Source organism: Ranitomeya imitator, chromosome 2 (assembly GCF_032444005.1).
Source record: "Ranitomeya imitator isolate aRanImi1 chromosome 2, aRanImi1.pri, whole genome shotgun sequence".
Classification (NCBI taxonomy): Eukaryota; Metazoa; Chordata; class Amphibia; order Anura; family Dendrobatidae; genus Ranitomeya; species Ranitomeya imitator.
In genome coordinates this window covers 282,118,594-282,143,505 of record NC_091283.1, presented here as the reverse complement: position 1 = coordinate 282,143,505, position 24,912 = coordinate 282,118,594, and the positions used below count along the sequence as shown (strand labels likewise).

Sequence of the window (24,912 nt, the reverse complement as noted above, 5' to 3'; positions counted from 1 at the left end):
ACTGTACAGAAATTCAGACTGGGCCCTCACTGCTCATTTAATGGTGTCGATGAAGTGAAGTTTAACCAGAAAGACTGGACCTGGTCTTGTAGGGACCATATGAGCACATTCAGCAGCACAGAAGGGAGGAGAAGGTAGATTCATCCAATAAGATATCAGGGTTCTAGGAGGCCAACAGCATCATTACCCTCCGCTTTCTCTTACAGACCCATCATACTTTTCCTCAAGTGATTTTCAATCTTGTCAGCACATTCTACGTACGCTGTCATTTGGCTTTATAGTTTACAGATCCGGGCAGGTAACGGTCACCGTCTTTTATCCGCAGAGGGTAGTTGGATCCTCCAGGTTGTAAGTTCTATATGAAAGGGCTTTCAATGGCCAAAGTCATTTGAACAGTTTTGAATAGAGGAGAATGTTGTGGTCTAGAGGCAAAATGGCGATCATGGTAATACAGCCAGACTACACCACGAATAAAGCAGCCACAGCCGGTGACTGAGAAGAATCTGTGACTTCTCTGCATTTAGTGGTTACTACTCACCTGGGTATTCATATGTAGGAATCTCCTCTTTACACCGCTCATCACCCCTCAAATATGTCTCTGTAGTATTAATACGGCTCAGATCTTTACCCTGAAAGAAATATTGAAAAAATCACAGACAGATGGAGAAGTCACATCTAAGATCAGCTCTAATCCTGCCATCTCCACCGTTCTCATTACACAAGTATAAAACATACTAGATGGTGGCCCGATTCTAACGTATCTGGTATTCTAGAATATGTATAGTAGTATATATCACAGCCCACATAGTATATAAACACAGTCACGTAGGATATAACACAGCCACGTAGGATATAACACAGCCACGTAGTATATAGCATGGCCACGTAGTATATAGCATGGCCACGTAGTATATAGCACAGCCACGTAGTATATAGCACAGCCACGTAGTATATAGCACAGCCACGTAGTATATAGCACAGCCACGTGCATATATAGCACAGCCACGTACTACATAGCACAGCCCACACAGTATATAACACAGCCCACATAGTATATAACACAGCCCACGTAGTATATAGCACAGCCCACAGTATATAACACAGCCCACGTAGTATATAGCACAGCCACATAGTATATTGCCCAGCCACGTAGTATATTGCAGAGCCCACGTAGTATATATCACAGAGACGTAGTATATAACACAGGCCACGCAGTATATAGCACAGTCCACGTAGTATAAAGCACAGAGACATAGTATATAACGCAGGCCACGCAATATATAACACAGCCCACGTAGTATCCAACACAGCCCATGTAGTATATAGCAATGTGGGCACCATATCCCTGTTAAGAAAAGAATTAAAATAAAAAATAGTTATATACTCACCTTCCGGCGGCCCCCAGCCCCAGCCCAGGTGTTTACAGATGCTTCCGGGCGACGCTCAGGTCCCAAGAATGCATTGTGGCAATAACACGTGATGATGTAGTGGTCTCGCGAGACCGCTACGTCATCTCCAGTCATTGCCGCAATGCATTCTTGGGACCAGAGCGTCACGAGGAGTGGGAAAGGCGCCGGAAGGTAAGAACATAATGATTTTTTATTTTTTCATTATTTTTAACATTAGATCTTTTTACTATTGATTCTGCATAGGCAGAGTCAATAGTAAAAAGTTGGTCACACAGGGTTAATAGCAGCGTTAATGGACTGCGTTACCACCGCGTTATGCCGCGGTGTAACGCAGTCCGTTTAACGGACTGCCAAACCACTATGGGGGCACTGACTGGAGGGGAGTAGGGAAGGGCGAATTCGCGGCCTGTGCCCGTCGCTGATTGGTCGCGGCCGGCAAGGACAAATCAGCGACGCGGGATTTCCGTGACAGACAAACAGATTTTCCGTGACAGACAAACAGATGGAAGTGACCCTTAGAAGATTATATAGATAATACTAGGGGATAAAACAAGACTGAGCACAAGACCTTCACAGCCATCTACACATCATAGGGGAGATCTCATGACACCTTCTCTCCATCTACCTGATGATCCTGAGGAACATTGGGATCTTTTTGTTTACAGTCCTGTGGAAGAAGAGGACGGGGACATCTCTCTGGTGTTGTCCTCTTACTGGATAGATCTGAAGGAAACACATACAGGGACTGAAGTCATTCTTTACATACAGATAATTATAAGCTGTGTGTATTTAGTCCTGTCTATTACCTGGTGATGTGAGGGGCTGGGGAACCTCCATCATGACGTCCTTGTACACATCTTTGTGTCCTTCTAAATATTCCCACTCCTCCATGGAGAAATAGATAGCGACACCCTGACACCTTATAGGAACCTGAAACATACAATGATACCGTCATCCCCTGATCCCTTCATAGTGTTACTGTATAATGTCCCAGCATTCCCAGCAGTATCACCTCTCCAGTCAGCAGCTCAATCATCTTGTAGGCGAGTTCTAGGATCTCCTGGTCATTGATGTCCTCATGTATCAGGGGGTGAGATGGAGGCCCTGTGATTGGGCTCAGGGGTCTTCTGCATCCTTCAGACACAGGGTCCTGACAGCGCTCACTAGAGGTCTTCTTCACTACTGTATAATCCTGGTTATGGAAAGACACATTCATAAATCTCACTACAGACATTTCCAGAGTCCTCACCTCCCTAGTTCTCTCCATCTGTTATTCCCATAGATAAGAATGATGTAATGTGACGTCATCAGAATCTCTCACCTCTCCAGTAAGACGGAAGAGGATCTCTAGGGTGAGGTGTATTATCCTCTCCGCCATCTTTTCTTTGTCCATATCCATCTTTGATGGGTAAACCAGGAAAATTTTCTTATGTAGAAGACCTTCACTGAGAGGATCCAATATTGTAGAGACCTGAATGAGAAGAAGATGAGCCAATGTTACATCATAAAAATCCTGTGTAATAATACAATTACTGAAATAATAAGGGAAACATATGAGGAGATTTATTATTTTACAGTATTCAGTTTTCTTCCTTATATCTACTAATAAAACCTATATATTTAGGCCACAGACAACAAGCAGTTTCTCCCTCGGAGTCGGCAGCTGAATACGTTCCTCATAGTCTCATCTTCCATAACGCTAATTCTCGTCTCATTTACCGACACTGAATCGGCATTAGCAATACTGCAGGAGATATTCATTACACGTGACAAAAGAAATAACTACTTCATGATGAGGACGACATCTTCATCTTCTACTGCGGCTCTAGAAACATATTTGTCCAGAGTCCGTCACTGACTCCATCACCACCGGCCGTCTATATGAAAGTTTCCCGTCTTCTCCGCACTGTAATCTTCTATCACGTTACATCTCAGGTCTGATTCACACACAGAAGTTTGAGGCTTTTATAAAAGCTTTTTTGTTTCCACCAACACAGCAACAGAAATGATCTGATCCCAAATAGAGATGGGCGAACCCGAACAGTAAAGTTCAGCGTCCATACTGAACACCTACTCTTCGGCGATGGACACAGAACACGGACTTCACCAGGAAGCCAGTGTTACTGTTCGGGTTCGGCTGTCCGAATACCGGGTGTTTGCTGCGCTGTCATGTGCATGACAGGGTGGCAAACACCGCTTCTGATCGGTGGGGAAATCCTTCCCGCCAGTCAGAGAGCCGCGGTTCCCATGCTGTAAAAAGACAGCGTGAGCTCTCAGCTGTGATCGGAGGTATAAAGTTCACCTCCGGTCACTGTTGTCAGATGATGGGACTACTGTTCCCATCATCTGATACCTGCAGCTGCTAAGTACAGAGAGAGCAGGAGCGACGGATCTGAGTTTTCATTAGCTGCTCCTGTGCTGTAAATTAACAATTTTAAAACAAAACTGGCGTGGGTTCCCCTGTATTTTTGCTAGCAGGCCAGACAAAACTCACAGCTGGGGGCTGCAACCCTCAGCTGTCAGCTTCAGCAAGGCTAGATCAGAAAAATAGAGGGGTCCCCAAGTTGTTTTTTTATTTAAATAATTTAAATAAACGGCATGCCCCCCCCCCATTTTTGACAACCAGCCTTGCTAAAGGTCTCAGCTTGGAGCTGGTATTCTCAGGCTGGTAAGGGGTCATTGATATAGGCCCCCCAGCTTAAAATAGCAGCCAAAAGATGCCCAGAAAAGGCGCATCTATTAAATGCACCTTTTCTGGTGCTTTGCCCCACTCTTCACACTTGCCCTGTAGTGGTGGCAAGTGGGGTTAATATTTGTGGGGTTGATGTCACCTTTGTATTGTTAGCTGACATCAAGCTGACGGCTTAGTAACGGAGAGGTGTCTATAAGACACCCATCCATTACTAATTCTATAGTTGTATGGTAAATAAAGACACAGCCAGAATAAAATCCTTTATTTGAAAATATGACCCAAACTCCTTTATTAATCTCAATTAAACCATTCCTACTGCATCGCCTAATCCCGGCGAATAAAATAAAAATCAAACAATACACCATACCTGTTCGACGTTCTGTCCCATGCCGTAATCCATGGTTGGGGGATAATTAGCTTTCAACCAGGATGGCGCCAAGATGTGACCATCCCGGCAGAAAACCACTGGTGAATGAGCTGCTGAGAGCACAGCATCTGTAAGCAGGTTGCGGGATGCAGTGACTCAAGAGAGGCAGAGCAAGGGTTAACAACTTGAACAGATGTAATACAACTGGTGTTGAAATCCTCAAAGGGAGATACAAAGGGAGGTTGAACAGTACAGTGGCAGATAATAAACAACAAAAGTGGGCAGTAAGGTTGGGTTCACACTGCGTTAGCAGCAGCCCGTTTACCACATACACTAACGTGCTGCTGTAACGCAAGTGCCAACGTTTACATCGCACTAGCGCAGATAGAGCATCTGCTAGCTCTATCTGCGCTAGTAGTGACGGACCCAAAAACGCTGTAGCCCACGTCTCAGGGTCCGTCACTCAATGACGGAACATCCCTAGCGCTCGCCCATTGTGGGCGTGCGCTAGCGATGCATCCGACATTGCGGTCAATGGCGGCCTTAGCGTTTATGCCGCGGTGTAACGTAGTCCGTCTAACGGACTGCCAGGACGCAATGTGAACCCAGCCTAAACGTAATAATGGCAGTTCCTGAACATCACTTATCGTATCAAAGGCCTCTCAGTCTTTAGCTGTAGTTTTGGAGACAACGGCTGTCATGATTCCAATGGCAGGGAATCACAAAAGGACAAGCACCAACGAGCTCTAGGGTGATGGAACCTGAGCTGACCGCGACCCTAAACCTGAACACACAAATAACAATAGCCGGGGAACGTGCCTACGTTGATCCTAGACGTCTCGCACCAGCCGAAGATCTAACTTCCCCTATTAGAAGAAACACAGACCTCTCTTGCCTCCAGAGAAATACCCCACAGAAATAGCAGCCCCCCACATATAATGACGGTGAAATGAGAGGAAGGCACATACACAGTATGAAAACAGATTCAGCAAAATGAGGCCCGCTAAAACTAGATAGCAGAGGATACAAAAGTAAACTGCGCGGTCAGCAAAAAACCCTTCAAAAAACCATCCTGTAATTACTTGAACTCATGTTCCAACTCATGGAACATGAGGAGCAATTACAGCCCACTAAAGCAACCAGCAGCAAAGAGACAATTATATGCAAGCTGGACAAGACAAAAATAAAGCAAAACGTGGAACAAGAAAATCAAAACTTAGCTTGTCCTGAAGATTACGGAAGCCAGAAGCTGAGGTAACAAAACACTCTGAAAACCTTGATAGCCGGCGGGGAAATGACAAGAAAGCCCGGTTAAATAGGAAACTCCCAAATCCTAATAGAACAGGTGGACACCAGAGACAGCAGAACACAAATCACCCAGTACCATCAGTAACCACCAGAGGGAGCCCAAAAACAGAACTCACAACAAACGGCGCCAGCAGCAGATGGAGTGGTGTGGTTCCAATGGGATCTTTCATGCAACAGTCCTTCTGGCAGCACCAGTCGGTCTCTGTTACCTTCTGCTTAGCCCCTAGTCGACAGGTTGGTGCGGCCAAGGCAAACAGGGCCGCAGCAATAACAGAATCCAGCATAGGGTGGTCCATGAGGATTAATTAGTCAGGCCACAAAAGTCTATCTGGGTTCCGGCTCTCTCAGCGGCCCGGACATTGTGCTCACAGATGAGGCGCACACGGCAGCTCCCAGTCTAGTGAAGCCAGAACATCCAACGTCTCGGTCCTTCCTGGACACTTGGGTGATGGCAGGGACTGGCGGGCGCAGAGCGACACAGCGCGGGTGCTCAAGAGAAGGAGCACACTCCTCAGCCTGCTGCTCGCTCTCTGCCCGTGCCAAAACTGACTGCTTCCGAGTGCGCTTTTCTTTGGGCACGTCCCCTGCTGCTGGGTTAGGCATTCTGTCTTGGATTTTAAACCTTCCTCCGGACAACAAGGGACACTGCCTCAGCAGTTCCGGGCCCGACGCAGTGCAGGATCCCGCAGTCCGGTGCTTCTCCTTAAACATCATTCACCAGCAGTGACATCATCGAGGCCAGGCTGAACTGCGGTGACCTTCGGACCGTGGGAAAATGCCAATGATGATGTCACTGTTGGTGATGCGCTCGCAGCATGTCATTCACCACTGGTTTTTAGCCAGTACGGTCGCATCTTGGTCCCGTACTGGTTGAAAACGTATTATCCCCCAGACATGGATTACGGCATGGGAGAGAACGACGGACAGGTATGGTGCATTGTTGTTTTTCATTTTGTTGCTTTTTCATTTTATTTTAACTACAGGAGATCGAGGGCTTCGCTGGGATTAGACGTAATAATAAAACTGGAAAACTGTGTTTAGTGTTACTTCAAATAAAATACTTTATTCTGGTTGTGTCTTTATTTAACTTGTAACTGTTGGATTTGTAATGGATGGGTGTCTTATAGACACCTCTCCATTACCAAGCAGTGGGCATGATGTCACCAGACAATAGAAAGGTGACATATACCCCACAAATATAAACCTCACTTGCCACCACTAAATCTAATATGTGCGCCTTTGCTGGGTGCCTGCAGGCTGCTGTTTTTAGGCTGGGGGGGCTATATAAATGGTAAGGGGCCATGGATATAGCACCCCCCAGCCTAAAAATAGCAGCCTGCAACTGCCCAGTAAAGGTACATCTATTAGCGGCGTCAAATGGGGTTAATATTTGTGGGGTTGATGTGACCTTTCTATTGTCTGGTTACATCAAGCCCACGGCTTAGCAATGGATAAGTGTCTATAAGACACCCATCCATTACTAATCCTATAGTTACATGTTAAATAAAGGCACAGCCAGAATAAAGTCTTTTGACATAACACTAAACACAGTTTACCATTTTTATTATTACGCCTAATCCCAGCGAAGCCCTCGATCTACTGTAATACAAATAAAAAAAAACAAAAAAAACAATATACCATACCTGTCTGTCGGTTTCTCCCATAATCTCCCGTAATCCATGTCTGGGGACTAGTTTTCAATCTGGACAGTGCCAAGATGTGACAGCCCCGGCTGAAAACCACTGGTGAATGAGATGCTAAGAGCGCAGCATTATTGACCTGAGAGACATCATCACTGTCATTTTCCCATGGTCCTGAGGTCACCGAAGATCAGCCAGGCCACAATGATGTCATCGCTGGTGAATGATGCTGTGCTATCAGCGGAGACGGTTGTATCTTGGCACCATCAAGGTTGAAAACTATTTAGCCCCCAGACATGGATTACGGCGTGAGACAGAACGATGGACAGGTATGGTATATTGTTGGTTTTTTATTTTAGTTTTATTACAAGACATCGAGGGCTTCGCTGGGATTTGGGGATGCAGTAAGTATGGTTTAATTGAGATTAATAAAGGAGTTTGTGTCATTTTTTTCAAATAAAGGACTTTAGTCTGACTGTGTCTTTATTTACCATACAATTATAGGTTTAGTAATGAATGGGTGTCTTAAAGACACCTCTCCATTACTAAGCCGTGACCTTGATGTCACCTAACAATACAAAGGTGACATCAACCCCACAAATATTAACCCCACTTGCCACCGCTACAGGGCAAGTGGGAAGAGCCACGCAAAGCGCTAGAAAAGGTGCATCTAATAGATGCACCTTTTCTGGGCAACTGCGGGCTGCTGTTTTTAGGCTGAGGGGCATATATCCATGGCCCTTTACCAGCCTGAGAATATCAGCCTCCAGCTGTGAGCTTTAGCAAGGGTGGTTGTCAAAATTGGGAGGGACTCCACACCGTTTATTTAATTTATTTAAATACCGTATATACTCGAGGATAAGCCGACCCGAGTATAAGCCGACCCCCCCAATTTTGCCACAAAAAACTGGGAAAACGTATTGACTCGAGTATAAGCCTAGGGTAGGAAATGCAGCAGAAAAAGAAAAATAGATGCTCCATACCGTTCATTATAGCCCCATAAGATGCTCCATATAAAGCTGTGCCATATATAATGCTCCATACTGTTCATTATTTCCCCATAGATGTGCCATAGAAAGCTCTGCCATATAGTGCTCTGCACCATTCATCATTGCCCCATAGATGTGCCATATAGTGCTCTGCACCATTCATTACTGCCCCATAGATGTGCCATATAGTGCTCTGCACCGTTCATTACTGCCCCATAGATGTGCCATATAGTGCTCTGCGCCGTTCATTATTGCCCCATAGCTGCCATATAGTGCTCTGTGCCATTCATTATTGCCCCATAGATGTGCCATATAGTGCTCTGCACCGTTCATTATTGCCCCATAGCTGTGCCATATAGTGCTCTGCACCGTTCATTATTGCCCCATAGCTGTGCCATATAGTGCTCTGCGCCGTTCATTATTGCCCCATAGCTGCCATATAGTGCTCTGCGCCGTTCATTATTGCCCCATAGCTGTGCCATATAGTGCTCTGCGCCGTTCAGTATTGCTCCATAGCTGCCATATAGTGCTCTGCGCCGTTCAGTATTGCCCCATAGGTGCCATATAGTGCTCTGCGCCGTTCAGTATTGCCCCATAGCTGCCATATAGTGCTCTGCGCCGTTCAGTATTGCCCCATAGCTGTGCCATATAGTGCTCTGCACCGTTCATTATTTCCCCATAGCTGTGCCACATAAATCTGTGCCATTGCTGCTGCTGCAATAAAAAAAAAAAAATGCCATACTCACCTCTCTTGCTTGCAGCTCCCAGCATCCAGTCCCGGCGTCTCTCAGCACTGACTGATCAGGGAGAGGGCGCCGCGCACACTATATGCGTCATCGCGCCCTCTGACCTGCACAGTTCGAGCAAGAGGACGCGAAGACAGAGCGACGCCCGGCGGCTGGAACGGGGACAGGTGAATATAAAATACTTACCTGGTCCCGGCGTCCGGCTCCCTCTGCCTGTCACACGGTCTTCGGTGCCGCAGCCTCTTCCTCTATCAGCGGTCACCGGCACCGCTGATTAGAGAAATGAATATGTGGCTCCACCCCTATGGGAGGTGGAGCCGCGTATTCATTTCTCTAATGAACGGTCCCACGTGACCGCTGAACAGGGGAAGAGCAAGAGCTGCAGCACCGAAGACCGTGTGACGGGCAGGGGGAGCGTCAGGACCGCCAGGACTAGGTAAGTATGCCTCAGACCTCTCCCCCTCACCCGCCGACCCCACCGCTACTGTGACTCGAGTATAACCCGAGAGGGGCACTTTCAGCCCAAAATTTTGGGCTGAAAATCTCGGCTTATACTCGAGTATATACGGTAATTAAAAAAAAAAAAAAAACAGCATGGAGACCCTTCTATTCTTGCTAACTAGCCTTGCTGAAGCTGACAGCTGATGGTTGAAGCCCCAGCTGTGAGTTTTTCCTGGATGGTTAGCAAAAATACAGGGGAACCGACTACTTTTTTTCCTTTTTTCTATGATGTTATTACTGGCTTTGCAGAATTAGGTGACCGTTTGGGTTTTTTGAGAATAGGATGTGATCTACGATATAATAGAGAGAATTAAAGGGAACCTGTTACCCCCAAAATCGAAGGTGAGCTAAGCCCACAGGCATTAGGGGCTTATCTACAGCATTCTGTAATGCTGTAGATAAGCCACTGATATATTCTGAAAGATGAGAAAAAGAGGTTAGATTATACTCACCCAGGGGCTGTCCTGCTGTGGTCCAATCCGATGGGCGTCGCGGTCCGGGGTCTCCCATCTTCTTACGATGACGTCCTCTTCTTGTCTTCACGCTATGGCTCAGGCACAGGCGTACTTTGCCCTGTTGAGGGCAGAGAAAGTACTGCAGTGCGCAGGCACTGGGCCTCACTGACCTTTCCCTGCACCTGCGCACTGCAGTACTTTGCTCTGCCCTCAACAGGGCAGACAAAGTACGCCGGAGCCGCAGCGTGAAGACAAGAAGAGGACGTCATCGTAAGAAGATGGGAGGCTCCGGACCGGACCGCGACGCCCATCGGACCGGACCGCAGCGGGACAGCCCTTGGGTGAGTATAATCTAACCTCTTTTTCTCATCTCTCAGGATACATCGGTGGCTTGTCTACAGCGTTACAGAATGCTGTAGATAAGCCCCTGATGCCGGTGGGTTTAGCTCACCTTCGATTTTGGGGGTGACAGGTTCCCTTTAATGATATACACTTTTTAAGATCAAACAATCAACCTCTGTCTTAGCCACATCGGTCACTCACTCTATCTGTGCATTACAGGTACAATTTACCATAGGAAATAAGGCAGGTACCCCACTGCATACAGTGCCTCTCTTACATATATTTATGGTCATATTCCTTACCTAACATGTAATGAGATCATATCATTAATTCTCTCTATTATATCTTAGATCACATCCTATTCGCAAAAAACCCAAACTGTCACCTAATTCTGCTAAGCCAGTAATAATAGGTGGATGTCTCAGAATAATCACTTCTAATGAAATCAATCTGCCTCTTACACCACCTTACTTGTTTAACAGGATGCAAAGACACGGTGCCTCATTCCCCTTAATTAATACACCGCACCAAACAGCAGTCGGGTAGGTTCTTTACTATACTACTTCCTCCTCAGAATAACGTATTCTACAGATATAAATATGGAGGATTGTTCTATGTTTATCACTCTATTAAGATGTTTGAGGGATTACCTCTCTCCGTGTGACTTACAAGATCACACATTTTTTCTTATGCTCTTTATTGGTATGTTTTATTTTATTATGTGTGATTTCATTATTTATTTTGTTTACATTCTTTGTTTCCATTGTTAGTACACTGATGAAGGTCACGGTTTGACCGAAACGTCTGGATACTGCACTACAGTTTTGACTGCATTAAAATTAAAAATATAAAGCGAGAGAGGTATAAACAAATCCCTTTTGCCGTTTTTATCACAGAAAATCCTGGAATATTAGCAACAAACAAAAAAGTGTGGTTTTAAAACGTAACTTTTACTAGTTAATTAATTAAAAGGAGGTCCATAACCTCCATAAAATCAATGTGAATAGTAAACCATCACACACATATATTAAATCTCAACCCCGTTTGGGGAATAGAATTCAAATCCCAATTTTCAATCAGAGATACATAAATATTATCACCTCATAAGTATTCCAATGAATTAATATAGATCCCAAAGGCCCACCTGGGGCAATCAATTTGAGTTAATACTTATTAGTGATAAGCGAGTATACTCATTGCTCGGGTGATCTCCGAGTATTTATGACTGCTCGGAGATTTAGTTTTCATCGCCGCGGCTGAGTGATTTACAGCTACTAGCCAGCTTGATTACATGTGGGGATTCCCTAGCAACCAGGCAACCCCCACATGTACTCAGCCTGGCTAATAGCTGTAAATCATTCAGCTGCCGCAATGAAAACTAAATCTCCGAACATAAGAAATACGGGGAGACCACCCGAGCAACGAGTACACTCGCTCATCACTAATACTAAACCATATTATTCACATCAGGAGGATTTGTCTGTCACACATCATCTCATGGGCCATAATGAAAATAAAATGGAACAGTTTCACCATTTGTTGTTTCTTTCCTTTTTTCCTTCCTTCACTGCAAATGGAGTCTGGGTCACAACATAGTCCCTGTCAAACCCTAGTTTTGGCTGACCCTGGTACCCCAAAAGACTCCCGCCCTTACAAGGGCAGTCAACAGCTAGCCCTCACACTAGCCAGCCCTGGACTGACCCTGTGTGCCCCCCGACGCGTTTCTTCAACAAAGTGATTCATCAGGGGATTGGCACATTAATTCCTGTCAGAAGTTCCTGGGCAACATCTCCCTTCAGTCAGGAGAAAAAGACAGCGGCATCCATATTGGTCACCACCTCTTATAAATGGTATACATCATTAGTGAAAGAGATAACACACCTGAAATCCATCTTCATAGGTGTAACAACATCTATACAGGGATATGGACACTTTCATAGATTAACCCCAATTACATCTCTCAGTTACGTTTTAAAACTGCATTAAAATTACCTCATATATTCAAAAGTTGAGTGTCAAGTTTCTTTATCGCAATATTTGGTTTGGGACCCTACCTGAGCACCATACCAGTAGTGCCACGTTACAACCTTGCTTAAAAATGGTGTCTGGGCCTGCAATGTACGAAGGTCTATTAGGCCGGGCCAGAGGCAGCGTCCAATAAGTTACCTTTTAACGCCCCATACACATTACATGAAAGCACTGATTTTGGGGGGTTTGGGCGACTATATAATGTATTTGGGGGCCTCCCGACAGATGAGGTCAGGGCAGAGAAGGAACTGGCATCCTGAATTTCATAGGCTAATCTGTTTGGTCTTCCTGTAGATAATCCTCCGCTAGAGGAGTCTGGGGGCGACTCTCTCATACAACCACAGGAAAGCTGGAATATTTGTGTGTATGGGGGAGTCGGGAGAGATGGCCGTCTGCCAAATGACCGTTCAGCCAACTCTTATCTCATGTGTATGGGGCCGTTAGGGCATCACCGGAGCCATCAGAGGCTTGTATGTTGTATGATCGCACTAATCAGAGGTGTTTAACAAAGGTTTAAAGTGAAAAACATCATAGTTTAACAACCAGAAATATCCATCAGTATAGGGAAACCAGAGTCACTACACAATGTTAGTCACGTCATGTCCAAAACAACTTTATTATCCTATACACAGTGGAGTAGATAGAAATCACGGATCAAACAGTAATATCTGTAATTGGGCCTCAAAAGGAAAAAAATAAAATAAAATAATATATTTGTAATGTAACCTATGTGACCCCATGTAATGTATTAGTCACACTGTCACCTACAGGTGCTTCTTACAAAATTAGAATATCATCAAAAAGTTAATTTATTTCAGTTCTTCAAAACAAAAAGTGAAACTCATAATGTAGAGTCATTACAAACAGAGTGATCTATCTAATATGTTTATTTATGTTACTGTTGATAATTATAGCTTACAGACAATAAAAATCCAAAAGTCGTTATCTCAGTAAATTAGAATAATTCACAAAAACATCTGAAAAGGCTTCCCAAACATTTAAAAAAGGTCCCTTATCCTGTTTCAGTTGGCTCCACAATCATGGAGAAGACTGCTGACTTGATAGATGTAGAGAAGGCAGTCATTGACACTCCACAAGGAGGATAAACCACAAAAGGTCATTGCTAAAGAAGGCGGCTGTTCACAGAGTGCTGTATCCAAGCATATTAATGGAAAATTGAGTGGAAGGAAAAAATGTGGTAGAAAAAGGTGCACAAGATTCTGAGATAACCACAGCCTTGAAAGGATTGTTAAGAATAAGCCATTCAAAAATTTTGGGGAGATTCACAAGTAGTGGACTGCTACTGGAGTCATTGCTTCAAGAGCCACCCCACACAGATGTATCCAGGACATGGGCTACAAGTGTCGCATTCATTGTGTCAAGCCACTTATGACCAATAGACAACGCCAGAAGCATCTTAGCTGGGCAAAGGAGAAAAATAACTGGACTGTTGCTCAGTGGTCCAAGGTGTTTTCAGATTAAAGTAAATTTTGCATTTCACTTGAAAATCAAGGTCTCAGTGTCTGGAGGAAGAGTGGAGAGGCCACAATCCAAGCTGCTTGAGGTCTAGTGTGAAGTTTCCAAAATCAGTGATGGTTTGGGGAGCTATGTCATCTGCTGGTGTAGGTCCATTGTGTTTTATCAAGACAAAATTCAGCTCAGCCATCTACCAGGGAATCTTAGAGCACTTCATGCTTCCCTCTGCCAACAAGCTTTTTGAAGATGAAATGTAATTCTCCAGCAGGACTTGGCACCTGTCCACACTGCAAAAGTGCCAATACCTGGTTTAAAAACAACAGTATCACTGCGCTTGATTGGCCAGCAAACTCGCCTGACCTTAACCCAATAGAGAATCTATGGGGTATTGTCTAAAGGAAGATAAGAGACACCACACCCAACAATGCAGACGAGCTGAAGGCTGCTATCAAAGCAACCTGGGCTTCCATAACCCCTCAGCAGTGCCACAGGCTGATCGCCTCCATGCCACGCCACATTGATGCAGTAATTGATGAAAAATGAGCCGCGACCAAGTATTGAGTGCATTTACTGAACATACATTTCAGTAGGCCAACATTTTGGATTTTTAAATTTTTGAAGCTGGTGTTATAAAGTATTCTAATTTACTGAGATAATGACTTTTGGGTTTTCATTGGCTGTAAGCCATAATCATCAACATTAACAGAAATAAACATGTGAAATAGATCACTCTGTTTGTAATGACTATATATGAGTTTCACTTTTTCTATTGAAGAACTGAAATACCATATTTTTCGGATTATAAAATGCTCAGGATTATAAGATACTCCCCAAATTTTGAGGAGAAAAAAGGAAAAAAAAATTTTTTTAAATAAAATCGTGATGCTTCTTATAATACAGTGCCTTGCGAAAATATTCGGCTCCCTTGATCTTTTCAACCTTTTCCCACATATCATGCTTCAAACAAAGATACCAAATGTAAATTTTTGGTGGAGAATCAACAACAAGTGGAACACAGTTGTGAAGTTGAACGAAATTTATTGGTTATTCAAAATTTTTGTGGAAATTCAAAAACTGAAAAGTGGGGCGTGCAATATTATTCGGCCCTTTAACTTAATACTTTGTTGCGCCACCTTTTGCGACGATTACAGCTGCAAGTCACTTGGGATATGTCTCTATCAGTTTTGTACATCAAGAGACTGAAATTCTTGCCCATTCTTCCTTGGCAAACAGCTCGAGCTCAGTGAGGTTTGATGGAGATCGTTTGTGAACAGCAGTTTTCAGCTCTTTCCAGATTCTCGATTGGATTGAGGTCTGGACTTTGACTTGGCCATTCTAACACCTGGATATGTTTATTTGTAAACCATTTCATTGTAGATTTTTCTTTATGTTTGGGATAATTGTCTTGTTGTAAGACAAATATCAGTCCCAATCTCAGGTCTTTTGCAGACTCCAACAGGTTTTCTTCAAGAATGGTCCTGTATTTGGCTCCATCCATCTTCCTATCAATTTTAACCATATTCCCTGTCCGTGCTGAAGAAAAGCAGGCCCAAACCATGATGCTGCCACCACCATGTTTGACAGTGGGGATGGTGTGTTCAGGGTGATGAGCTGTGTTGTCTTAACGCCAAACATATCGTTTGGTATTGTTGCCAAAAAGTTCAATTTTTATTTCATCTGACCAGAGCACCTTCTTCCACATGTTTGCTATGTCTCCCAGGTGGCTTGTTGCAAACTTTAAACAACACTTTTTATGGATATCTTTGAGAAATTGGTTTCTTCTTGCCACTCTTCCATAAAGGCCAGATTTGTGCAGTGTATAACTGATTGTTGTCCTATGGACAGACTGTCCCACCTCAGCTGTAGATCTCTGCAGTTCATCCAGAGTGATCATGGGCCTCTTGGCTGCATCTCTGATCAGTCTTCTCCTTGTTTGAGATGAAGGTTTAGAGGGACAGCTGGGTCTTGGTAGATTTGCAGTGGTATGATACGCATTCCATTTCAATGTGATCGCTTGCAGAAGAAGATATAATGGGCACACTGTAAAGTTCAATGAGGCCGGTGCTGGCTGGACATCCAACGTCAGATATACAAGAAAAACAGCCGCATTCGAGTCTTGATTTTAATGTAGAAAATTTTGTTTTTATTCAAGTGCACAGGCACCACCAAATAATTTTAAAGAAAATGGCAAGTGATAGCGGACAACGAGGTAACGTTTCGACCAGGTACGGTCTTTCTCAAACCTCACTTAGGAGGAGTAGTAGTAAAGATGAGACGGACACCTTACTCCTGTATTCTACTTGGAGCTGTCCTTGGGGACTCTCATCCTGTATCTCCTCTTCTTTAATACTACTCCTCCTAAGTGCACTTGAATAAAAACAAAATTTTCTACATTAAAATCAAGACTCGAGTGCGGCTGTTTTTCTTATAAATGTGATCGCTTGCACAGTGCTCCTTGGGATGTTTAAAGTTTTGGAAATCATTTCGTATCCAAATCCGGCTTTGAACTTCTCCACAACAGTATCACGGGCCTGCCTGTTGTGTTCCTTAGACTTCATGATGCTCTCTGTGCTTCAAACAGAACCCTAAGGGTATGTGCACACGTAAGAATTTCTTGCAGAAAATTCCTGAAGAAAACCGTACATTTTCTGCAAGAAATCCTCATGCGTTTTTTCCAGAGTTTTCCCAATGCATTATATAGCGGGAAAAACATGGAGAAAAAACGCAAAATTAATGAACATGCTGCGTTTTTCTTTGTGGAAAAAAATGCATCATGTGCACAAAAATTGCAGAGTGCATTCTAAATGATAGGATGCATACATATGCGTTTTTATAGCGAAAAACCGCAACGTGTGCACACAGCCTGAGACTATCACAGAGCAAGTGCATTTATACGGAGACTTGATTACACAGGTGGATTATATTTATCATCATTAGGCATTTAGTATAGCATTGGATCATTCAGAGATCCACAATGAACTTCTGGATTGAGTTTGCTGCACTGAAAGTAAAGGGGCCGAATAATATTGCACGCCCCACTTTTCAGTTTTTGAATTTCCACAAAAATGTAAAATAACCAATAAATTTCGTTCAACTTCACAATTGTGTTCCACTTGTTGTTGATTCTTCACCAAAAATTTACATTTGGTATCTTTATGTTTGAAGCATGATATGTGGGAAAAGGTTGAAAAGTTCAAGGGAGCCGAATACTTTCGCAAGGCACTGTACATGTGTCTTATTGCTTACTGGGGGGTGGCTGCGGTGAAGCGTTGTCCCAGGGTCGCTGCTGGAGGAGGCAAGAGTGGAGCTTTCCTGCAGGCCGCAGGCTGGGAATAGGGAGTGTTCGGATGTGCGGTGTGCCATTGCGGCTGTCCGGTGCTGCGAGTGGTGTCCGCTGCTTCAGGGGCTCTGCCGACATTTTGTGAAAGGCCAGAGCCCCCGTAGTTCCATGGTTTCCTATGCAGTGGACTCCGGGAAAATGGCTGCCAGGGCCGGCGCATGCACAGTTGGAGATCTCGTCATCAAGATCTCGAGAGATGAGATCTTGATGCTGAGATCTCCATCTGCGCTGTTAGGGATTTGACGAGGGAGTGTGTAGTCACCCGTTGTCACGAATGTATTATTTATATGTTAAGTTATGGGTTAAATAACCCTACACAAGTTTTGCTTCCACTTTCAGTTCCAGTTAGGAACTTGCAGCTCTCTGGCACCCCCCTTACCTTCAGGTCAGTCAGGGAACTGCACCTAAGATAAGTAGTTGCCGGAAAGGCTGACTTGTCGCGTACTGGCTATCAGGCATTCTGCAGTGAAGGCGGTATGTATATCACCAGTCTCAGGCCGGTTTGACACGTCATTGTCTCCGGTACGTGAGGTGACAGTTTCCTCACGTACCGGAGACACTGACACACGTAGACACATAAAAATCACTGCATCTGTTCAGATGTCAGTGATTTTTTGCGGACCGTGTCTCCGTGTGCCAAACACGGAGACATGTCAGTGTTCGTGGGAGCGCACGTATTACACGGACCCATTAAAGTCAATGGGACCGTGTAAAACACGTACCGCACACGGACGTTGTCCGTGTGCAGTCCGTGTGCCGTGCAGGGGACAGCGCTACATTAAGCGCTGTCCCCCCCACTGGTGCTGAATCCGCGATTCATATCTTCCCTGCAGCAGCGTTTGCTGCAGGGAAGATAAGAATAATAGTGTTTAAAATAAAGATTTATCTGTCCAACCTGTGCGCATACAGGAGAAGATGCGGCCAGACCAGGAAGCAGCGACAGCCAACGAGGGAGGCGGGTGAGTATTTTCAGAACGGGGGGGCGCACAGGGGGTGGGGGGGGCGCGGGACAGATAGATCTTTATTTTAAACACTACTATTCATATCTTCCCTGCAGCAAACGCTGCTGCAGGGAAGATATGAATCGCGGATTCAGCACGATGCAGGGGACAGCGCTAAAGTTTAGCGCTGTCTCCTGCACGGTGCGTGTGGTACCCAGTGGGCACACGGGCGGCACATGTGTGCCGCTCGTGTGCCACACTGATGTGCCACGTGAGCACACGGACAACTCCAGTACCGATTTTATACGGTACTGGAATTATCTGGACGTGTGAAACCGGCCTCAGGCAGGAAATACACACATAAACCTCCGATCTGTCACTGCCAGGGTTTCCCAATACCACCAGGACACCTGCCACCAGTTCCTCATTTGATACTAAAACCTATATCGGGTTAGGAACCAAGCCGCAAGTAGCGTAATTTGGCACGGAGTATGTGTCGGTTTGATCAGAGAGCAACGAAAATGAAGATATTAAATTTATAAGTTTACTCCAGAAAATATAGGCAGTGTTTACAAAAATACAAAAGATACTACAAGAGGAGACAAAATACAGTATGTATGCACAGTTACAAATAAAAGGGATTAAAATAAGAAACTTACTCTATGTCAGTCACAGATATGACGTGTTGATGAAGGGGAGGAGGGCCTTCCCATGGCAAAGGGTCTTTCAGCACAGCATTGTGTAGCTGGTTCTCCAGGCATCTGACACCTCCCTGATTGAGCGTCTGGACTTTATGCTTTTCTCATGCTGACCTCACTTGGGCTGAGTTAGAGAATGTATGCTCCTTTTTGAACAGTTATTAAAAACCTCTCCTTGCCATAACTCTGGATGGGAAGCTCACTGAGTGACGACAGGGGCATTATATTTTCTCTTATGAAATTATCTTTCGTTTCAGACCAAACATGACAGGACTGTGTGTCACTGGGGGCAGAAACCATTTTCCTGGCTTCTGATGGACACCCAGGCTGCAAAACGTTGCTGAATGTAGCCTAAATTGTACCGATTCTGGAAATACTGTATATTTTTCCTGTCTCTATAATTAGTGTGTGTTATTAAATTCAAGTTTGAATACACAAAGGAAATTTTAAATTTTGGACAGAGAATCCGCTCTGAACTGATCTGGGTAATGACCAGTTGCTGAAGGAAGGAAGGGGGAAGAGCGGATAGAAGAATTACACAGTGTAGAGGAAGACAGTTTTGAAGTGGTGTCTCTGCAGGTTCACATACAGAAGTACAATGCACAAACCAACTGGGTGTAAGGCTACAGGCAGTGCCAGAGGTGGACTTCGAACATTATGAAATGACTCATATTTCCGGATATGCGCATGCGCCGCCCCGGCAGCCATTTTCCCGGAGTCCACCGCATAGAAAACCATGGAACTGCAGGGGCTCTGGCCTTTCACAAAATGTCGGCAGAGCCCCTGCAGCAGCGGACACCACCCGAAGCGGCACGCCACACATCCGAACACCCCCTGCGGCCTGTAGCAACACTCCACTCTTTCCTCCTCCAGCCGTGACCCTGCTCCAATGCGGCTCGTAAAGTATTTAAGCATTATAAGACGCACCCCCATTTTCCCCCTGACTTTGGGAGAAAAAATTGAGTCTGAGACTGAGCACAAGACCTTCACAGCCATCTACACATCATAGGGGAGATCTCATAACACCTTCTCTCCATCTACCTGATGATCCTGAGGAACATTGGGATCTTCTTGTTTACAGTCTTGTAGAAGAAGAGGACGGGGACATCTCTCTGGTGTTGTCCTCTTACTGGATAGATCTGGAGGAAACACATACAGGGACTGAATTCATTCTTTACATACAGATAATTATAGGCCGTGTGTATTTAGTCCTGTCTATTACCTGGAGATGTGAGGGACTGGGGAACCTCCATCATGACGTCCTTGTACAGATCTCTGTGTCCTTCTAAATACTCCCACTCCTCCATGGAGAAATAGACGGTGACATCCTGACACCTTATAGGAACCTGACACATACAATGATACCGTCATCTCCTGATCCCTTCATAGCGTTACTGTATAATGTCCCAGCATTCCCAGCAGTGTCACCTCTCCAGTCAGCAGCTCAATCATCTTGTAGATGAGTTCAAGGATCTCCTGGTCATTGATGTCCTCATGTACAGGGGGTTGAGGTGGAGGCCTCGTGATTGGGCTCAGGGGTCTTCCGCATCCCTCAGACACCGGGTCCTGACAGCGCTCACTAGAGGTCTTTTTCACTACTGTGTAATCCTGGTTATGGAGACACATTAATAAATCTCACTACAAACATTTCCGGAGTTCTCACCTCTCCAGTTCTGTCCATCTGTTATTCTTATAGATAAGAATGATGTAATGTGACATCATCAGAATCTCTCACCTCTCCAGTAAGCCGGAAGAGGATCTCTAGGGTGAGGTGTAATATCCTCTCCACCATCTTGTCTCTGTCCATATCCATCCTTGATGTGTAAATCATGAAAATTTTCTTTTGTAGAAGATCTTCACTGAGAGGATTCGATATTGTAGAGACCTGAATGAGACGAAGATGAACCGATGGAACATCATAAAAATCCTGTGTAATAATACAATTACTGGAGATAATAAGGGAGACATATGAGGAGATTTATTATTTTACAGTATTCAGTTTCCTTCTTTACATCTACTAATAAAACCTATATATTTAGGCCACAGACAACAAGCAGTTTCTTCCTCGGAGTCGGCAGCTGAATACGTTCCTCATAGACTCATCTTCCATAACGCTAATTCTCGTCTCATTTACCGACACTGGAATCGGCATTAACAATACTGCAGGAGATATTCATTACACGTGACAGGAGAAATAACTACTTCATGATGAGGACGACATCTTCATCTTCTACTACGGCTCTAGAAACATATTTGTCCAGAGTCCGTCACTGACTCCATCACCACCGGCCGTCTATATGAAGGTTTCCCGTCTTCCCCGCACTGTAATCATTTATCACGTTAGATCTCAGGTCTGATTCACACACAGAAGTTTGAGGCTTTTAGAAAAGATTTTTTTTTGTAAGAGCAACAAGTTTATAAATATAATGGAGGGTTTTGGGGGCATTTTTCCGTAGGCTTTCACATATTACATGAAAAACACCCAAACAAAACAGGTGTTAAAATGTCACAAAAATAAAATGAGGACTTGAGGTTCTAGGAAAACATTATACTGTGTCTGTGGGGGATGTTGGTGCTGTGGGAATATTACACTGTGGGCAGGAACCAAGAAAAGGCATCAAGAGTGGGGATAAGTCAGGATTTATTATCTATTAGTTTAGGTGGTAGAATATTGTGTGGGGGAATGGAGGATCTGTGGGAACATTACACTGTGTGAGGCCCCGTACTATGAGAGTTATACATGTTTCCTTGGTTCCCGTCTTTCATAGTTGGGTCGTTTGTATCTATCAGCGGAAAAGGAACAAAACCATTGTGATTCTTATAAGGAGACAACACAAACCCCCTAAATATAACATTTTATAACAACCCCACAATCTGTGACTCTTCAGGGTAAATCGCTCTCTCCCCATTGGATTAGAGCTGATACTATGAAGCTAAAGAGACTAAACAGACTTTCTGTCACCTCCATAAAGGGGCACTTTACTGTGTTTGTCAGAACCGTCCGAGGATTATTAGAGGTGATAGTTTCCCCCCAATTAGAAGGGACACCTGTGGATATTGGGGTCTTTACCTGCTACAGTTCTAGTGTGGACCCTCCACCTGCAGAGCCGCACTCCACATATATGGCTGCTCTGTGCACACAGGACCTATGATGAGGTCACAGGAGGGGAGGAGTCAGGGGTCACATGATCAGGGGCTTCAGTGTATGCAGGACTCTGCTGTGCTGGTTGTCATGGTGCTGGATGAGGGGAAGTTTATGTGTGAGGTCAGGAGGGGTTTACAGTGTGGATGTAGCAGAGCCGCGTGTTTGTACGGGGTGTACGGAGAGGAGCCGTGTGTGTGAACGAGGTGTACGGAGCGGAGCCGCCTGTGTGTACGGAACGAAGCCATGTGTGAGGGATGTATAGAGTAGAGCCGCGTGTGTACAAGGTGTGCCTAGCCACGTGTTTACAAGGTGTACGGAGCAGAGCCGTGTGTGTACGAGGTGTACGGAGCGGAGCCGCCTGTGTTTACGAGGTGTACGGTGAGAAGACGTGTGTACGAGATGTACGGAGAGGAGCCGTGTGTGAACAAGGTGTACGGAGCGGAGCCGTGTGAGCGGAACGAAGCCATGTGTGAGGGACGTATAGAGCGGAGCCACGTGTGTACAATTTGTGCCTAGCCACGTATTTACGAGGTGTACGGAGCGGAGCCGTGTGTGTACGATGTGTACGGAGCTGAGCCGTGTGTGTACGAGGTGTACGGAGCGGAGCAGTGTGTGTATGAGGTGTACGGAGCGGAGCCGTGTGTACGAGGGTTACGGAGCAGAGCCGTGTGTTCGAGGTGTACGGAGCGGAGCCGTGTGTGAACAAGGTGTATGGAGCGGAGCCGCCTGTGTGTATGGAGCGGAGCCATGTGTGAGGGATGTATAGAGCGGAGCCGCATGTGTACAAGGTGTGCCTAGCCACGGGTTTACAAGGTGTACGGAGCAGAGCCGTGTGTGTACGAGGTGTACGGAGAGGAGCCGTGTGTGTACGAGGTGTACGGAGAGGAGCCGCCTGTGTTTACGAGGTGTACGGAGAGAAGACGTGTGTGTACAAGATGTACGGAGAGGAGCCGTGTGTGAACGAGGTGTACGGAGAGGAGCCTTGTGTGTTCGAGGTGTACGGAGCCGAGCGGTGTGTGTAAGAGGTGTACGGAGCAGAGCCGTGTATACAGAGCGAAGACGTGTGTGAGGGGTGTATAGAGGGGCTGCCACGTGTGTATGAGGTGTATGGAGTAGAACCGTGTGTGTACGAGGTGTATGTAGTCGGAGCCGTGTCGTTACGAAGTGTATGACCATGTGTGTATGAGGTTTATGGAGCAGAGCCGTGTGTGTACAAGGTGTATGTAGCAGAGCCGTGTGGTTGCAAGGTGTATGTAGCAGAACCGTGTGTGTACGAGGTTTATGGAGCAGAGCCATGTGTGTACGAGGTTTATGGAGCAGAGCCGTGTGGTTACGAGGTGTATGTAGTGGAGCAGTGTGTGTACGGAGCCGAGCTTTGTTCAATGTTTCGGTTCGTTTAATAAGTGGACTTTGTATAAAACAGTGATTGTATCCATCTGAATATTCCATGTTTTGTTCTCCAATATTTCCTCTCTATTATTCACATCTGTGTATTATCGTCTTGTGTCTTTTTCCTTCCTCCTGATATTATACTTTGCTCCGCACAAGACGTCTTGCTAAAGACTATGGACTACAAAGCCCAGGAACAGTCTTGGCTCGGACACGTAAATCCAGTTTCCAATAACAAACCACCAACAAATGGCGGCTCTGGGGCTCAGAGTATGAAGGATTTTAACGTTTTGATAGAACAATCTACTCTTTAAACGAACCAAAACCTGGTGGAACAAAGCTTTCCTGGGAATGATCGTCCCCAACAATGAGAGGATTGCGGATACGTGTGAGACCTTCTTCTCTTATTGAGGACCAGGAGTTCATCAATAATTGGGAAATATTTGTAATAACAGCTCAAAGAAAATCATGGAACTTTCATTAAGATTTATAGTAATACCCTATTAAATATTGAACACCAACTGGATGAAGCATTTACAGTGGCATGTAAAAGTTTGGCACCCCTGGTCAAAATTAGTTATTGTGAACAATTAAGCAAGTTGAAGATGGAAAGATCTCTAAATCTCTAAAAGGCCTAAAGTTAAAGATATCACATTTCCTTTGTATTTTAGGCAAAAAATACATTATATATTGTTATTTTTTACATTTTAAAAATTACAAAAAGGAAAATAGGCCAATGCCTATAGGGTGTGGGCACCCTTGAAGATTTGTCTGCTCAGATAACTTTGATCAAGGTTTCAGACCTTAATTAGCCTGTTTGGGTTATGGCTTGTTAACTATCATTGTTAGGATTAGGAAAGGCCAAGTGATACAAATTTCCCAGACTTATAAAACCCAGCCTCCTCTATCCTTGTGCCAAAAACAGCAGCCTTGGGTTCTTCTAAGCAGCTGCCTAGCAGTCTGAAAATTAAAATGGTGGAGGCTCACAAAGCAGGAGAAGGCTGTTAGAAGATAGCAAAGCATTTTCTTCAAGTTGCCATTTCCTCAGTTTGAAATGTAATTAAGAAATGGCATTTAACAGAAACAATGGAGGACAATGTACGGTCTGGAAGACCAAGCAAAATTTCAGTGAGCGCTGTTTGTAGGATTGCTAGAAAAGCAAATCTGCACCTCACTTGACTGTAAAAGACCAGAAAGATTTAGCAGACTCCGATGTTGTGGTACGTTGTTCTACTGTTCAGAGACACCTGCATAAATATGGCCTTCATGGAAGAGTCATCAGAAAAAAAACCTCTCCTGCGTCCTCACCATAAAATTCAGCATCAGAAGTATGCAAAAGAATATCTAAACAAGCCTGATGCATTTTGGATACAAGTTCTGTGGACCGATAAGGTTAAAATAGAACTATTTGGCCTCAATGATCAAAGGTATGTGTGGAGAAAAAGG

The 24,912-nt window shown here is 44.8% G+C and overlaps 1 protein-coding gene across 2 annotated transcripts in view; it reads right to left on the bottom strand.

The window, feature by feature from the left end:
* LOC138663145 (zinc finger protein 271-like) overlaps nucleotides 1-22,082 on the bottom strand; it is a 35,837-nt gene extending 13,755 nt beyond the window's left edge. Inside the window, exons 1-10 of one of the 2 annotated variants that reach the window (XM_069749284.1) lie at nucleotides 22,003-22,082; nucleotides 20,668-20,817; nucleotides 20,361-20,540; nucleotides 20,155-20,278; nucleotides 19,974-20,071; nucleotides 2,731-2,880; nucleotides 2,422-2,601; nucleotides 2,216-2,339; nucleotides 2,035-2,132; nucleotides 539-629 (exon numbers count right to left, since the gene is read on the bottom strand). In XM_069749284.1, the coding sequence (XP_069605385.1) occupies nucleotides 539-629; nucleotides 2,035-2,132; nucleotides 2,216-2,339; nucleotides 2,422-2,601; nucleotides 2,731-2,880; nucleotides 19,974-20,071; nucleotides 20,155-20,278; nucleotides 20,361-20,540; nucleotides 20,668-20,763 (1,141 nt within the window). In that variant the 5' untranslated portion in view covers nucleotides 20,764-20,817; nucleotides 22,003-22,082. The remainder of the gene's footprint in view (nucleotides 1-538; nucleotides 630-2,034; nucleotides 2,133-2,215; nucleotides 2,340-2,421; nucleotides 2,602-2,730; nucleotides 2,881-19,973; nucleotides 20,072-20,154; nucleotides 20,279-20,360; nucleotides 20,541-20,667; nucleotides 20,818-22,002) is intronic. The other variant, XM_069749283.1, reaches the window with a different exon arrangement.
* Nucleotides 22,083-24,912: the final 2,830 nt, after the last annotated feature.